Genomic DNA, 17167 nt, shown 5'->3' with positions numbered 1-17167 from the left:
TATATCATCTTCCAAATTTAATCCATCTACATTGTTTCTAGTCTTATATAAATCAAACTACATTCACCAATTTCGGAAGGAATAATACAATTAATATGGACATTACATTCCATATTGTGTTGAAGAAAACTATAAAAAGGAATAACTTAAAAAAAATCTTTATCTTTTTATGAATAAATGAAAGCTGCATCAACGTTACTCGTACATTAATCACTCTAATACCATACTTATACACAAACATAAAAAAAACTTACTAATATTTAATATTACCAAGGTTGGGTAAAAGAGAGATTGCAAACTTTAAAAATTAGTCAAAAAATTCTAGTATAGCATTATTTGTAATTTTCCTACATTGAGAGGTGTACGTTAAATAATGCGACTGAATAGGTGCTAAACTTTTTTTCAAATCGTTAATGTTTTCAATGTAAAGATTTAAGGGCACCCACAGTGGGCGGATGATAGGCCGCCCGATGCCTCGGGCGCGCCATTGTCCGCTACAGTGGGTGCACGGATGATGGATGATGCGTCGTCCTCGCCCGACAGATAGTCTGCGGAGGAAGCGCGAACGATATGGCATCGTCCGCCCACTGTGGGCGACGCGGACGATGCAACGCGTTTTTGTTCCTCGGAGGGCGGTAGTCCGACCTTGACTCAAGCCTTAAATGCAGCCGTTCGAGACGCAATGGCGGAATGCTTAGCCGAAATGCAGCGCGAGGAGGCGGCGCTGGCGCCGGCGAAGCAGATCCCCTGGCCTATTCGAAGTCGGACGCTTGTCCTCCGCGAACAAGACCATGCTCAACTCATGAACGACATGATTGAAGAAGTGTGGCCCGTAACCTTCGTCGCTGAGTTTGCGTATTTTTTTTAATTCGTATTGTGATGTATTAATTTTATAAATGAAATGAAGGTTTTTTCCAATTTTTGTATTTACTTAGGGCGCCCCTTAGGGCAGCTTATAGGGCGCTTCATTGCAGGTGAAAGGATAGGAGGATAAAATGCTGACGTGATGGTGCATAGGACGGGTTTTAGGACGCGCCTTAGGACGTCCAACCCTTAAACAGAAATATACATTAAATATGATTTGTCTAACATTACAATTCATAAGTTTATCGAACTACAATATGACCGAAATTAATAGTTTGTCCGACAATTTGACCGAAGAAAGTAGTACTCCCTCATATTCCTATTATTCTATTAATCATCTCAATTTTGCTATTTTGGTCTAATTCTCATTAATTATTTTATTCCGCTTTTATTATTCGATTAAGTGAGCATCATATAGACTCAAATTTGATTAATCATTTTCTTTCATCTTCTAATAAAATTAAATAATTTCTTAAAATCGCGATTAATTACGGAACAATAATTGAGAAAATAGGGTTACTATATTTTATGGGCTCCAGATAAGGAAAAAGTATATTTAAATTTTTTCTCAAGATTTCGTCATCAATGGCGCCGTATATTTAAGCATTCGCCCTTTCTCTCTCACCTCTCTTCTCTCTCATTAAATTTTGTGAATCAGTTATACACACAGTAGTCTCTCTCTCTCTCACACACACACAGAGACACGCGACGCATCAATCTGTGTGTGAGTTGTGATGTGAGATCGATCGATCTATCAGTATTTCCGCCCTTTCTTCGAGTTGCGGATGCGGATCTACTCACTTTGCTTTCACACTCAAAGCCTTTTTTGATTTCCTTCTCAGCAAAGCGCTGATCGCTTCTTCGCTACTCCTCCATCGCTGGTATATAGGCGAGGCGAAGTTCAGTTGCGAGAGAGAATTAATCATTATTATTCGAAAATGGAGGCTGAGAAGAAACCTTCAGCCGTTTCAGATGTCGGTGCCTGGGCAATGAATGTCATCAGCTCCGTTGGAATCATCATGGCGAATAAGCAGCTCATGTCCACCAACGGTTATGCTTTCAGCTTCGGTTAGTGTTTTTTTTCAATTTTTTTCGATTTGAATTTGTGCAATTTCTGCTTCGATTGCTCTGTTACCGGATCTCGAGTTGTTCAAATCTGCGGCATTGTTATAGTTGAAGCGCAATTGACCGAATTCGTGGACTATTTTTTTCTTCTCGCTGCAGCGACGACATTGACTGGTTTCCATTTTGCTGTTACCGCACTTGTTGGCATGATTTCGAATGCTACGGGGCTTTCTGCGTCGAAGCACGTCCCTTTCTGGGAGCTGCTATGGTTCTCTATTGTTGCAAATATGTCTATTACAGGGATGAATTTGAGCCTCATGCTTAACTCAGTTGGATTCTATCAGGTATGGATGTTTTGATCTTCTTCGCGTATGAATTTCTGCACCAGATCCATCTGTTTTTTCGATTTGTATCTGTTAATATTTTTCATGAAATCCTATCTGTAACTTACCATAAGTGGATTTTGTTATGCTACCTTTTCCTTTTCTGATGGAAGAGCTTATGAATTTTGAATTTTAAAATTTGAATTTTCTTCATTCTTTATGAACAATCTCGAATCCTGGATAGGATTATAGGACTTTGCAGTAACCTATATATCCACTAAAATGATTCTATTGATTTTTCCTATCTATCTCTGTATCTAAATTCTCACTAAGTTAATAATCATTGATTAAACCTTTTCAAATGAACCCTATTTGTTTACCTACAGTGATTTAGGAACACAATTCAGGAGTTTTTAGTCAATATTTAGGGTGTGCAACTCCAGTCAAATGGATTCAGAAATGTTGCAAAGCATTCAGTTTTAGCTTGTATAAACTTTGTACTAGTTCGTAAAAATATTTTCTGAGGCCAGTGTGACCCCTTCATAGGCAACCACGAAATTCAAAATCCGCAACACCCTTTTTCGAAAAAAAAACTGACCAATTTTGGAATCTAATTGATGGGTTGACCTGCCCCCTTTCTAATCATGCTATGATAATTTTTCTTCTGGATTTTGTTAACTGTATGGCTTTTTGGCGCAGATTTCAAAATTGAGTATGATTCCGGTGGTCTGCATCCTGGAATGGATCCTTCATAGTAAGCAATACTCAAGTCAAGTGAAATTGTCCGTTGTGGTTGTGGTTACAGGCGTGGGTGTTTGCACTGTGACAGACGTGAAAGTGAATGCCAAAGGTTTTATATGTGCTTGTGTTGCAGTTCTTTCCACCTCTCTACAACAAATAGTGAGTAAATTGCCACTTTTTCTACAATAGACTAATATAGCAAGCCTTCTTTTAAATGCACATTAATAAATTTCCGAAGTCGACAAATGGAATGCAAAGGAGGATTTGGTGTAAATCTCCTTGACTTATCATGTGTTTTTCTGGCTCTGAAAAACTACATATCTCGTGAAATGAGTTTTTGACCTTGGTATCGCTCGATTTGTGAATAGAAACGCAAGAATGGTTTTAAGCTGTTCAAACTGTGTTTCTTTGCTGCAGTTATATGACTAATGATACATTTTGAATGCAGTCAATAGGCTCCTTGCAGAAGAAGTACTCTATTGGATCATTTGAGTTATTGAGTAAAACAGCACCAATTCAAGCTGGCTCCCTCCTTGTGCTGGGTCCTATAATCGATTATTACCTCTCGAATAACTTAATTCTGGACTACAAGTTTACCACCGGAGCCCTGGTAAAGCTTGAATTTTGTTGTAACTAACTGCACTAAATCTACCTAACTTGAATTTTCTAACTTGAGTTAGCACAATGTGCAGTTCTTCATACTTCTTTCGTGTTCTCTAGCTGTGTTCTGCAACGTGAGCCAGTATCTTTGCATTGGGCGGTTTTCAGCTGTTTCGTTCCAAGTTTTAGGGCACATGAAGACGGTGTGCGTGCTGACACTGGGCTGGCTGCTTTTTGATTCCGAGCTTACAATGAAGAACATAATGGGGATGGGCGTGGCGGTGCTGGGCATGGTGATCTATAGTTGGGCTGTGGAAGCCGAAAAGCAGCAGCCTAAGATAATAGCCAGTGCAAAGCACAGCTTAACGGAAGAGGAAATCCGATTGCTGAAAGAAGGCCTGGAAACGGCTCCGATCAAGGATATTGAGCTTGGTCAGCCCAAGCAGTAGCCTCCCCTTGCTTCCACCACCACCACCACCACCACCATTTGTGTAGTAACTTACTAGATTTGATTTATCTTCTTTTTTTTCATTTTAATTTAATTAAGGACAAAGGTTTGAAGGGAAGTTTACAAGTAAAAGTGAGAAATTCGTTTGATTGTGAGACACTGCAAGTACCTGTTTATTTAGAAATCTTTATATAGTTTCATTTGATTAGTTGGTATTGAGTGAAGGCTTCCTTCTTTACTTTGTTAAATCAAATGGGTCATATTCATTTAAATCAGATTGGTTAATTGAATATTAAATCAAATTACTAAGTTTTTATTTTTTCAATTCTCTTGTCTAAGGAGCATTTGGTTTTTTTATTTAAACTGAAAAACTAAAATTTTATGAAATTAAAATCAAATTGAACTAAATTATTCAAAAAAAAAAAACAAATCCGAAAACCCAATTTTTTTGCCGAGAGAAAAGGGGGTGCCGCATATGGAGGTAACGGGTTAGGGCTTAACAGGCCTAATCCTCCAATTTTTTTGCAACAAGGTCCCCCAAATTTATGTGATGTTAAAATTATACCCCCTCATGCATCTGATTTACTATCTGTCCCTTGTAGAAATAAATATGTGCAAATTAGCCCTAAGCATGTGAAAAATCGAAAATATGCCCCAAAGTTATCTGAAATATCATATGTGACCCCGAACCCATTTGCACACCTAGAAAAAATTTCTATTGCGTGTATGGCCCAAAAACAAAACGACCCTAAGGAGAGTGGGTGGATATTTGACTGTGGTGCTACAGATACGATGTCCTATGATAAAAATGATTTTTCCATGTTTGACGAAGCCACAAAAATCTCAATTCAAACAGCCGATGGGGAGTTAACAGCCGTTAGTGGGAGTGGGACCATCGAAATCTCGCCAACCCTAAAACTCTCCAACTATCTTTATGTGCCCAAATTGTAGCATAAACTCATATCTATTAGTCATGTGACTAAAGACCTGAATTGTATGTTGCTAATGCATCCAAATTTCCGTGTATTACAGGATATCAGGACGATGAGGATAATTGGGTGTGGCACTGAGCGTCAAGGCCTCTACTACGTGGATGAGATTACTCAACAAGGTGGCACCGCGATGCTTGCTCACGGATCTGTTAATCGAGAAGCCTGGTTGTGGCACCGCAGATTGGTACATCCATCCTCGGGTTATCTTAAAATACTTTTTCCTAAATTTTCTCGATTTAAAGACATTTCTTGTAAATCTTGTGTTTTGGCAAAAAGCCATAGACAATTCTTCAAATCCAGTGATACACGGATTAAGGATATTTTTTCTTTAGTACATGCTGATGTGTGGGGCCCAGCACCTATTATTGGTGACCATAGTTTTAATTATTTTCTCATATTTGTTGATGATTGCACTAGGTTAACTTGGAAATATTTTTTGAAAAACAAGTAAGAGGTTTTTGAAAATTTTACCATTTTCTTCACCTTGATTCAAACACAATTCCAAACCAAAATTAAGATACTCCGGTCTGATAATGGTAGGGAATTTGTTAACAAAGAAATGACAGAGTTTTTTAGGAGTAAAGGTCTAGTTCATCAAACATCTTTTCCTTAATACCCCTGAACAAAATGGAGTTGCAGAACGGAAAAACAGACTGGTCTTAGAAGTCACTAGAGCCCTGTTTTTTGATTCAAATGTCCCAAAATTTTTGTGGCCCGAAGCTGTAGCTACTGCCGTGTATTTAATAAACCGCATTCCTACTAAAATCTTGGGTATGCGAACACCCCTGCAACTACTTTCAGCACTAGCTAAAATTCCTCAACCCCTCACACTTCCGCTTAGAGTTTTTGGTTGCTTTGTTTATGTTCATATTCCCAAACATGAAAGAAGTAAATTTTCTGCTTGTGCGCTTAAGTGTGTGTTTTTGGGATATGAGACTAATCAAAAGGGATATCGTTGCTATGATCCTGTTTCCAAAAAAATAATAACAACCATGAACTGTAACTTCCTGGAATGTGAGTATTTTTTCCACACCCAAACTCGGGGTCAGGGGGAGAGTTGTACTAGGTGGGGGAGAATCCGAGTGACAGCATTAGACCCCTTAGTTGGGATGTGTTGCCACAGTCAGACAACTCAATTGTGGAACCAACTGAGCAAGCTAGTGCCACCGCCGAGCAGATCACATCCGTCGTAGGGCCTCCTCAGCCGCCTACACCGTAGTTATGTCCTCCTCCAGTGATATCTGAGGTAATTCCTAAAACTAGTTCAGATAGTACAATTATTACCCCTAACAATCCTGATGTAGAAGAGGATGCGGAAATCGACGGTGACACATGGCGATACATACTCTCTCCAAGGAGCACTCGTGGTGTACCGCCTAAGCGTTATAGCCAAGAGAAGACTAACTCAAGAAGCCGATACTCTAAGGCAAATCTGGCTAAGGCGAATCTGAGTGAGATGGCGAGGGCGTTCGCAACAGTGCTCTATGAAGAAGAAGAGCTCCCTCGAACAGCAGAGGAAGCCATAAAAATTGCCCATTGGAGAGAGACGATGTTGGTGGAAATGAAGGCTCTAATAAAGAACAAAACATGGGAAGTTTACCTGAAACCTGAGGGAATCCATATTGTGGGATGTCGATGGGTATTCACCATCAAAAGAAGGCCAGATGGGTCGATTGAACGATATAAGGCCAGGTTGGTAGTAAAGGGGTACTCCCAAACTTATGGAGTTGACTATGCTGAAACATTCTCACCTGTGGCGAAGATGAGTACCATTCGAGTTCTCTTCTCTATAGCGGCGAACAGAGAGTGGCCACTACACCAATTTGACGCGACCAATGCATTCCTACATGGGGAGCTGTCAAAACCTATATACATGGAGGCGCCACCAGGCTTCACAGTGGAGTTTGAAGGAGGAAAGGTCTGCAAACTAAAGAAGACCTTATATGGGCTCAAACAGTCACCCAGAGCATGGTTTGGGAGATTCACAGAAGTGATGAAAAAGTATGAGTACAAACAGAGCAACTCCGACCACACACTATTCCTGAAGAAGAGAGAAGGGAAGATTACATGCTTGATTATTTATGTAGATGATATGATACTTACAGGAGATGATGCAGATGAGATTTATCAGTTAAGGAAAAATTTGTTTGCAGAATTTCAGATGAAGGACTTGGGCTTGCTCAAGTATTTTTTGAGGATATAGGTATTAAGGTCAAGAGAAGGAATCTTCATCAGCCAGAGAAAATATGTGCTCGACTTATTAGCAGAAACAAGATTGTTAGATTGCAAGCCAGTCGACACCCCTATGGTACAGAATCACAGTCTGCAGATAGTTGAAGGGGTTGAGTCAACTCCCCAGACGAGGTATCAACGTCTGGTTGGGAAGTTGATCTACCTATCCCATACCAGGCCTGACATCGCTTATGCTGTGGGAGTGGTCAGTCAGTTCATGTATGCACCTCAAGCAGCTCACTGGGAAGCAGCCCTGAGGATAGTTCGATATCTAAAGGGGATACTGGGACATGGGATTATGTTCGAAAAACATGGGCACCTAGAAATTCATGGTTTCACGGATGCTGATTGGGCTGAAAATCCGAATGATAGAAAGTTGACTGCTGGCTACTTTACCTTTGTAGGAGGGAATCTTGTCACTTGGTGGAGCAAAAAAGCAGAAAGTGGTAGCCTTGTCAAGTGCTGAAGCAGAGTTTCTAGGGATTAGGAGTGGGCTAACCGAGATCCTGTGGTTGAAGAAGCTAATGACGGAGTTGAGCATGGACTCACAGAAGTCATGCAAACTGTTCTGTGATAACAATGCAGCAATCAGTATTTCTAAGAAACTGTTCTGTGATAACAATGCAGCAATCAGTATTTCTGAGAACCCAATTCAACATGATCGGCCGAAGCATGTCGAGGTGGATCGACACTTCATCAAGGAGAACATAGAAGCCAAGATAGTAAAACTTCCCTTCGTGAAGTCTGAAGATCAGTTGACAGATATCCTAACCAAGGCTGTGGACTCAAGAAGCTTCCGCGAAGTATTGGGCAAGTTAAGAATGGGTTATTGTTGAAATTGCCAAAATTTCTTTGTCCCACATCGGTGGGTATTAGGGAGTTGGGGGGAGTGGCTTCCTATAAAAGGAGCACTCCTCCCTCATTTGTAATGTACTTCAAATATTGTATTCTCTTCTCCGTCTGAATATAAGCGGGCTCTGCAGAGGGTGCTCGGAGACGTAGGCAATTTGGCCGAACTCCGTTATCAAAGTTTCGGGTGTGTTCTTTCTTTATTATTTATTTTGTTCCGCATTTATTTCTGGCTTTATTTTCTGTTGGGATATTGTATTCAATATTATTGGCGGGTTTGGTAGTAGTGTTTTGTACGGTTCTTTTGGGTGTTTTTATATTGTGATAAATACACCGATTGATAAATTCTGTTAGGAATCTGGTATTTAAGAGGGACAGTGTCCTCGCCAGTCTTTCCAAAGAATTTATTTGGAGAAGTAATTTTATCGAGTAGACCCCATTGGGTTAACTCTTAAATTACTGAATCGGTTCATTTCACTATTTGAGAGAAAATTACCCGGTTTTCTCAACAAGTGGTATCAGAGCCAAGGTTCGTCCTTGGTTCTATTTGTTTGTAATATTGAATACTTTATTTTGAGTCTGTAATGGCGGGTAATGATCAAGAAAACAAGGCTAGTTCTTCGTCATCGTGGTCGAGGTTTCCACTGTCAAATATGAAATTGACGGTGGAGATATTTGACGGTACTGGCCATTTTGGTATGTGGCAGGGGGAGGTTCTAGACTCTCTTTTCCAGCAAGGTCTTGACATTGCCATTGAAGAAAAGAAACCAGAAGATATAGATGATAAAGATTGGAGTACCATAAATCGGTTAGCTTGTGGAACAATTCGGTCGTGTCTATCCAGGGAGCAGAAGTATGCTGTCAAGAATGAGACTTCTGCACATAGATTGTGGAAGACACTGGAGGACAAATTTCTGAACAAGAGTGGTCAGAATAAGCTCCTTATGAAGAAAAGGTTGTTCCGATTTGAATACCGATCAGGTACCACTATGAATGAACACATTACTTTGTTTAACCAATTAGTAGCAGACCTGCTAAATTTAGATGTGAAATTTGAGGATGAGGATCTGGCATTGATGTTGTTGTCGTCTCTACCTGATGAATTTGAACATCTGGAGACCACATTACTCCACGGTAAAGAGAATGTGTCTTTAGATACTGTATGTTCTGCTTTGTATAGTCATGAATTGCGAAAGACAGATAAAATGAAAGGCAAAGCAGTTACAGATGAAGCATTAGTGGCAAGAGGTCGTCAACAAGGCCGATCAAAGGAGAGAAGAGGAAGGTCCAAATCGAAAAGGCGAGTTGCCAAAGATGAGTGTGCTTTCTGTTATGAGAAAGGACATTGGAAGAAAGACTGCCCAAAGTTGAAGAAGAAAGAAAAGGCTTCGCAAGATGCAAATGTTGCTGAATGTAAAAATGATGCGGAGTCAGATTGTTCTTTGACGGTTTCACCTTCAACATCGCATCCAGACGAGTGGATATTGGATTCAGGTTGCACCTATCATATGTGTCCCATCAGGGAGTGGTTCTTTGATTTCGAAGAACTCAATGGCGGACTTGTTTACATGGGGAATGACAGTCCATGTAAGACAGCCGGGATAGGCTCAATCAAGCTACGGAATCAGGATGGATCCACCAGAATTTTGAAGGATGTGCGGTACGTGCCCCAGTTGAAGAAGAATCTCATCTCATTGGGGGCCTTAGAATCTAAAGGCCTAGTTGTGATGATGCGAGATGGAATTCTTAAAGCAACTTCAGGAGCATTGGTGATGTTGAAAGGCGTGAGAAAGAACAATTTGTATTACTACCAAGGTAGTACAGTTGTTGGGACAGTAGCAACTGCAACTTCGAGTAATAAGAAGAATGCAGAGGCGACGAAGCTTTGGCATTTGCGATTGGGACATGCTGGTGAGAGATCATTGCAAATTCTCGCTAAGCAAGGATTATTGAAAGGTACGAAGTCTTGCAAATTAGAGTTTTGCGAGCATTGTGTTCTGGGAAAACAGCGAAGAGTGAAATTTGGCACTGCAATCCATAATACGATGGGAATTCTGGATTACGTGCACTCAGATGTGTGGGGACCTGCCAAGACTCCGTCACTTGGAGGTAGACACTATTTTGTCACTTTTGTTGATGATTTTTTCCAGGAGAGTTTGGGTGTACACTATGAAGAGCAAAAATGAAGTCCTTGGGATTTTTCTGAAATGGAAAGCTCAAGTTGAAAATCAGATGGGGAGGAAGATCAAGGTTCTCCGATCAGACAACGGTGGAGAATACAAGAGTGATCCTTTCCAAGATGTATGCCAGGAGTGTGGCATAGTTCGGCACTTCACAGTGAGAAATACACCACAACAGAATGGAGTGTCAGAGCGTATGAATCGAACACTAGTGGAGAAAGTTCGTTGTATGCTGTCTAATGCTGGGCTAGACAGAAAATTTTGGGCTGAGGCCATCACATACGCTCAACACATTGTCAATCGTTTGCCATGTTCTGCCATTGATGGCAAGACTCCTTTAGAGGTATGGTCCGGTAAACCTGCAACTGATTATGATTCTTTGCATATTTTTGGTTCTATTGCATATTATCATGTGACTGAATCAAAGTTGGATCCACGTGCAAAGAAGGCTTTGTTTATGGGTTTCAGTGCTGGTGTTAAAGGATATCGGTTATGGTGTTTGGAGTCTAAGAAGACGATTGTAAGCAGGGATGTTACCTTTGATGAATCTTCCATGTTGAATAAGGTAAATCCAAATAGTAGTGATACATCGAAGCAGGTGGAGTATACATCGAAGCAGGTGGAGTTCGAAGAAGCAGTTGTGATCCCAACTACGAACACCACAAATGACTCTCCTACGGAAGAAGAAGGGTCAGATGATGAAGAGGTTCCACCCCAAGAACCTTCGCAGCAATCAGAGCCAATTGCAGTCAGGCGAACGAGGCGGGAAAATAAGATACCTGCTCGATTTGCGGATATGGTAGCATATGCGCTTCCAGTTGTTGATGATGTTCCATGTATCTTTTCGAAAGCTATTGAATGTTCAGAAAGCGATGGTTGGAAAGGTGCTTTGGAAGAAGAGATGCAATCTCTTCAGAAGAACAAGACGTGGAAGCTGATGCCATTGCCGAAAGGCAGGAAGGCAATTGGATGTAAATGGGTTTTTGCAAAGAAAGAGGGATTTCCTAACAAAGATGATGTTCGCTACAAAGCAAGATTGGTAGCTAAAGGCTACGCCCAGAAGGAGGGAATTGATTACAATGAGGTATTTTCTCCTGTTGTTAAACATTCCTCCATTAGAATTTTGTTGGCTTTGGTAGCGCAGTTGAATTTGGAGCTAGCTCAACTTGATGTGAAGACCGCGTTTTTACACGGTGATCTGAAGGAGGAAATCTATATGACCCAACCGGAGGGATTCAAGGTTGCTGGTAAAGAAAATTGGGTTTGCAAGTTGAACAAATCGTTGTACGGATTGAAGCAGTCTTCAAGACAGTGGTACAAACGGTTTGACAAGTTTATGAAGGATCAGATGTACACAAGAAGCAAATACGACCACTGTGTGTATTTGCGCAGACTTCAAGATGGTTCCTACATCTACCTACTCTTATACGTTGATGATATGCTGATAGCATCAAAGAGCCAAGTTGAAATTGACAGATTGAAGGCTCAGTTGAGTAAAGAGTTCGAGATGAAGGATTTGGGAGAAGCCAAGAAGATTCTCGGCATGGAGATAACAAGAGATAGAGAAGGAGGCAAGCTTTGGCTGACACAGAAGCAGTATTTGACCAAAGTACTACAGCGTTTTGGTATAAATGATGATTCCAAACCTGTAAGTACCCCACTTGCTCCTCATTTGAAACTTAGTTCTCAGTTATCTCCAAATACGGAAGATGAGCGAGGATATATGGCGAAAGTTCCCTATGCTAACGCAGTTGGAAGCTTGATGTATGCAATGGTGTGTACAAGACCAGACATATCACAGGCCGTTGGTACTGTGAGCAGATACATGCATGATCCAGGCAAGGGTCATTGGCAAGCTGTAAAATGGATTCTGCGGTATATTAAAGATACTGTAGATATTGGTTTGTTGTTTGAGCAGGATAAATCACTTGGTCATTTTGCGGTTGGATATTGTGATTCCGACTATGCTGGTGATTTGGATAAGCGAAGATCTACTACTGGCTATTTGTTCACTTTAGCGAGTGCGCCAGTTAGTTGGAAGTCTACCTTGCAGTCAATGGTAGCTTTGTCTACGACAGAGGCAGAGTACATGGCCGTTACTGAAGCTGTGAAGGAGGCAATTTGGCTTCATGGGTTGCTGAAAGAATTAGGTGTTGGTCAGAAACAACTTGAAGTATATTCTGACAGCCAGAGTGCTATTCATTTAGCAAAGAATCAGGTCTTTCATGCAATGACGAAGCACATTGATGTTCGCTATCATTTTGTGCGGGAAGTTCTCAAAGAAGAGGAAATTGTCATCAGAAAGGTTCCAACTTTAGAGAATCCTGCAGATATGTTGACCAAGGTGGTGACGAGGGCCAAGTTTGAACATTGTTTGGACTTGGTTAATATTCTGCGATTTGGAGCTGGCGCTTGACTGCGCCAATATGAAAGCACCGCGAGTCGTCTGTTTGGATGGAGAAGATTTGTGTTCGGTGGGATTTGAAATTTTGTCAAGGTGGAGATTTGTTGAAATTGCCAAAATTTCTTTGTCCCACATCGGTGGGTATTAGGGAGTTGTGGGGAGTGGCTTCCTATAAAAGGAGCACTCCTCCCTCATTTGTAATGTACTTCAAATATTGTATTCTCTTCTCCGTCTGAATATAAGCGGGCTCTGCAGAGGGTGCTCGGAGACGTAGGCAATTTGGCCGAACTCCGTTATCAAAGTTTCGGGTGTGTTCTTTCTTTATTATTTATTTTGTTCCGCATTTATTTCTGGCTTTATTTTCTGTTGGGATATTGTATTCAATATTATTTGCGGGTTTGGTAGTAGTGTTTTGTACGGTTCTTTTGGGTGTTTTTATATTGTGATAAATACACCGATTGATAAATTATGTTAGGAATCTGGTATTTAAGAGGGACAGTGTCCTCGCCAGTCTTTCCAAAGAATTTATTTGGAGAAGTAATTTTATCGAGTAGACCCCATTGGGTTAACTCTGAAATTACTGAATCGGTTCATTTCACTATTTGAGAGAAAATTACCCGGTTTTCTCAACAGTTATCACATTGCTTAACTTGATGGGGAGTGTTAGAAAGTGTTGGAATGAGAGACAACATTAATATGCCTTAATATGCCGTCCAACATTTATTATGGAGAGTTTCTAAGTGGTGTATAGTTCCTAAAATCTGTAGAGTACCAATTTATATTTATTGATGAATTAGAATATTTTCATTTAGTCTATAAATACTAGGGGATGAACTTTTAGAATATAAAATTTGAATGAATGAAATTCTTCTCCACAATTTATTCTTTTAACAAAATGAATTGAATGCGATGCTACAGAGAGAGAGAAATGGGGAAGGCGATGGAAACGCGGTGTATTGAATTACATACACACACGTGGTGTGGTGAAAGCGAGGGAAACGGCCATCAATCGGTTGGATTGAATTCCGTTTCCAGCTTAGGTCTTCATCGTTTTGTAATACTATTCCTTCCCTTCGATTTCGAATTTCCATTTCGATTCATCGCCGTGTTTCCTAAGTTTGTTTGATTGATCGATTTCCATCTCATATACATTCAGTAATTAATTATACAAGCGGCTGCGGTTGAAGTAGGTGGTGATTTTCTGCTAATTACGATATTTCTTCCCGTTTTGATGTGATCCAGTTTGTAGGGGTGAGGGATGGTGAAGGAGACGGAATACTACGATGTGCTGGGTGTAAGCCCCACCGCCACCGAGGCTGAGATTAAGAAAGCATATTACGTTAAGGTGTTAATTCTATTTGATTCGCTTACAGAATGTATCAATCTGGTGTTGTTTGTTTCGTATCAACATTAACTCAACAATCATTTCATATTTCTCATTATCTCCATATAATGCCAATACAATTACATCATCTTAAGGTTTATGAAAATGGCCTTGTATTGATGATTTGAGGGAAAAGCCAATGTGAAACAATGAGAGGCCATCTAGGAGCAGAGTAGACAATGGAGGCAATGTGTCATTGAAAACAATCTGATTAAATACTTGCTTGGTACGTATTTAGCGGTGCTGTAGGTGCGCAGAAGGGACGGCACAGAGTAGGACTGCCATTTTACGACATGGAATAGAAGTTAGGTGTAGGGAATGTGTGGTGTAAAATGAGGTGTTTGAGAAGTTGGCACTTCTTACACCCTCAAGTGCTTTATGTTTCTAGGGTTGGAAAGGTCACATTCTGTTACAGAGTAAAGGAAGAATGCAAAAGAACAAGTAGAAAGTGAAAACATAAGGCGTTAAACTTTAAAGAAGAACAATCCACCGAGGAAGGCTAATAATCCTCAAAAGAGTCCTACGGTTGATACCGTTCTTTTCTGAGATTTCTAGCTCTTCTAAAGAGGAGCTATAAGTAAATCAACTTAAAACTGAACAAGGAAACAAATTCTAAAATATGGAGTGTAATATCAAGACAATCTATGCACTAATGAAAACAATCTCGAGAGATAACGGTGATCTCTATCACATTCATCCATGCATATGGGAGTTCTCTGGCATTATTTTAGCATTGACTGTTGGAGAAGGGCCAAAGGAAAGATGCTTGATTAGTTTAGAACAAACTAATTGCTGTATTTTCTATTCTTTCTTTTGATTGATTTGATGTTCTTGTTCTTGTGTGCTCCCTCATCATTTCTCATTGTTGTGAGGTCTCTTATTTTCACTTTATTTTGTGGTTCTAAATCTTCTTCACTTACAAATACATTATTAAGTGGGTATGGTTGAATGTTGTAGGCAAGGCAGGTTCATCCAGATAAAAACCCGAATGATCCTTTGGCTGCACAGAACTTTCAGGTTGACCTACTAACTATGGTTATCATGTGTCTTTTAAGGGCATCTTGTTGAAACTATTTTATATATAACTTAAAGCATGTTTCTTGCTTGTTACGTATTGATTACAAGAATCACAAATGAGGCAGCAAATTAAGGCATTGTTCTTCCTGTCTTTAACATTTCCAATCAGTGTCTTGCCTTTGATATCAGATACTGGGAGAGGCATATCAAGTGCTGAGTGATCCTGGACAAAGACAAAAATACGATGCTCATGGGAAGGCTGGAATCTCAGCGTGAGTGTGTTTTGTTTATGTGCATTCTACAAAACACAATGTCCTGAAATTATTCAAACCCTTTGCCTCCATTTGAGAATGTGTCTCTTTGTTGCTAATTTCTTTCAACAGAGACTCAATTATTGATCCTGCAGCAATCTTCGCCATGCTTTTTGGAAGTGAGCTTTTTGAGGAATACATTGGAAAGCTTGCCATGGCATCTATTGCTTCCTTGGATGTTGTTTCAGAGTCTGAAAACATTGATTCAAAAATGTTGCAGGAGAAGTTGCGGGTATTAAATGCCTTATGCTTCCTAGTTTATCGTACCACTTCAAGCTTATTACGTACATCTATCTAATTATATGCTCTATATAGTTTTCTAAGGATATATCTAAGTTCTAATTTCTATTCTTTACATCTTTAGGCTGTCCAGAAAGAGAGAGAAGAGAAGTTGGCTAATTCACTTAGAGATCGACTCAATGTGTATGTCCAAGGGAATAAAGAGGAATTCATTGCTCATGCCGAGGCCGAAGTAACTAGACTCTCCAATGCTGGTAATCATCAATTGTTACATCTTTTCCGAATTGGTCACCTGCAAATTTTGTTGCTCAACATGTTGGAATGTTGCAAACCATGCACTTCATTTTAGGCTTTATTTCTTCGATTTGGACACAAATAAATGCTATGTTCTTAACAACTTAACGTCCTTACAGCATATGGTGTGGATATGCTGAGTACCATTGGCTATATATATGCAAGACAGGGGGCAAAAGAGCTTGGAAAGAAGGTGATGTACTTGGGCGTCCCGTTCGTAGCTGAGTGGTTCAGAAATAAAGGACACTTCATCAAATCCCAAGTAACTGCTGCCACAGGTTAGTTAGTTTAAGCATTGCTGGTTCTGCATAATTGCCTTGATCAACTATCAATGGACCGGTGCTGCTAGGTGCAATCGCCTTGATTCAGCTGCAAGAAGATATGAAAAAACAGCTGAATGCTGAAGGAAACTACACCGAGGCTGAACTTGAGGAATACATGCAATCGCACAGGAAGTTGATGATCGATTCCCTATGGAAGCTAAACGTGGCGGACATTGAAGGCACACTTTCCCACGTTTGTCAGATGGTTGTTGAAGAATTTCACTTTCGATTTCTTTATTCGTGTTATCATTCACCTTGATGGATTTTATCTTGGTAGGTGCTTCAAGAGAACAATGCAAAGAAAGAAGAGCTGTGTGTAAGGGCAAAGGCCTTGAAAACCCTGGGCAAAATTTTCCAGGTGAGCAAATGCATATTCATATATATCAATAATCATCTTGGTTTTATTGAATGTTTTGTTATTTCTTCAGAGGGTGAAGGTAGTTAATGGAAGTGAAACTGGCAATATACCAAATGTTCCAATCATCAAAGCAGGTCCAAATGAGGCAAGCAGCAATAACGCAGAGGTGGATTTTGGTTAATGGAAAATATAATTTTACTCATTTCTTCAGATTGGATTAATGATTTTCATATTTATTGACATTTATAGAAGCCCTCCACAAATGTGAAATCCCAGTGGCATCTGCTCAGGGTCAGGGACAATGATCAACCTTTTTAATTTTGGTATTTTAAACTTTTGTCGCTTTGTATCTATACTTGTTTGCTAGTATTTCCTACTTATGCTGTCACTATAAAACTAAGTGGTATATATATCTAGGTAGGTTCTTATATTGTATCATTAGAGCATTTATAGATTGATATTTAAGAAGCGGAAGTGGTCAAAATATTGATGAGGAAACGCAATTTAGTTGGTAAGACGTTTATCCTCTGCCTAATAAGTGA

The 17167-nt window shown here is 40.0% G+C and overlaps 2 protein-coding genes across 8 annotated transcripts; both read left to right on the top strand.

The window, feature by feature from the left end:
- The first annotated feature begins 1447 nt into the window (after positions 1-1447).
- Positions 1448-4249, top strand: LOC121801900 (UDP-rhamnose/UDP-galactose transporter 2-like). The gene is made up of 5 exons (XM_042201363.1): positions 1448-1932; positions 2089-2273; positions 2952-3152; positions 3442-3603; positions 3686-4249. Exons 1-5 carry the CDS (start codon positions 1803-1805, stop codon positions 4040-4042), a joined length of 1035 nt encoding a protein of 344 aa, XP_042057297.1. The 5' UTR covers positions 1448-1802; the 3' UTR covers positions 4043-4249.
- Positions 4250-13564: 9315 nt separating this feature from the next.
- On the top strand, positions 13565-17021 carry LOC121801854 (chaperone protein dnaJ 10-like). 7 transcript variants are annotated; one of them, XM_042201317.1, is made up of 12 exons: positions 13565-13752; positions 13855-13884; positions 13948-14043; positions 15040-15099; positions 15289-15371; positions 15483-15642; positions 15775-15904; positions 16064-16222; positions 16294-16472; positions 16545-16625; positions 16696-16791; positions 16875-17021. In XM_042201317.1, the coding sequence occupies exons 3-12, from the start codon at positions 13957-13959 to the stop codon at positions 16941-16943; spliced, it is 1104 nt and encodes a 367-aa protein (XP_042057251.1). In that variant the 5' UTR covers positions 13565-13752; positions 13855-13884; positions 13948-13956; the 3' UTR covers positions 16944-17021. The 7 variants fall into 7 exon arrangements, with proteins under 7 accessions (XP_042057251.1, XP_042057266.1, XP_042057241.1 ...); XM_042201332.1 differs by lacking the exon at positions 13855-13884 and having other exon boundaries at positions 13565-13738; XM_042201307.1 differs by lacking the exon at positions 13855-13884 and having other exon boundaries at positions 13565-13738; positions 13941-14043.
- Positions 17022-17167: the final 146 nt, after the last annotated feature.

Source organism: Salvia splendens, chromosome 1 (assembly GCF_004379255.2).
Source record: "Salvia splendens isolate huo1 chromosome 1, SspV2, whole genome shotgun sequence".
Lineage (NCBI taxonomy): Eukaryota > Viridiplantae > Streptophyta > Magnoliopsida > Lamiales > Lamiaceae > Salvia > Salvia splendens.
This window is presented reverse-complemented; position numbering and strand designations above follow the sequence as displayed.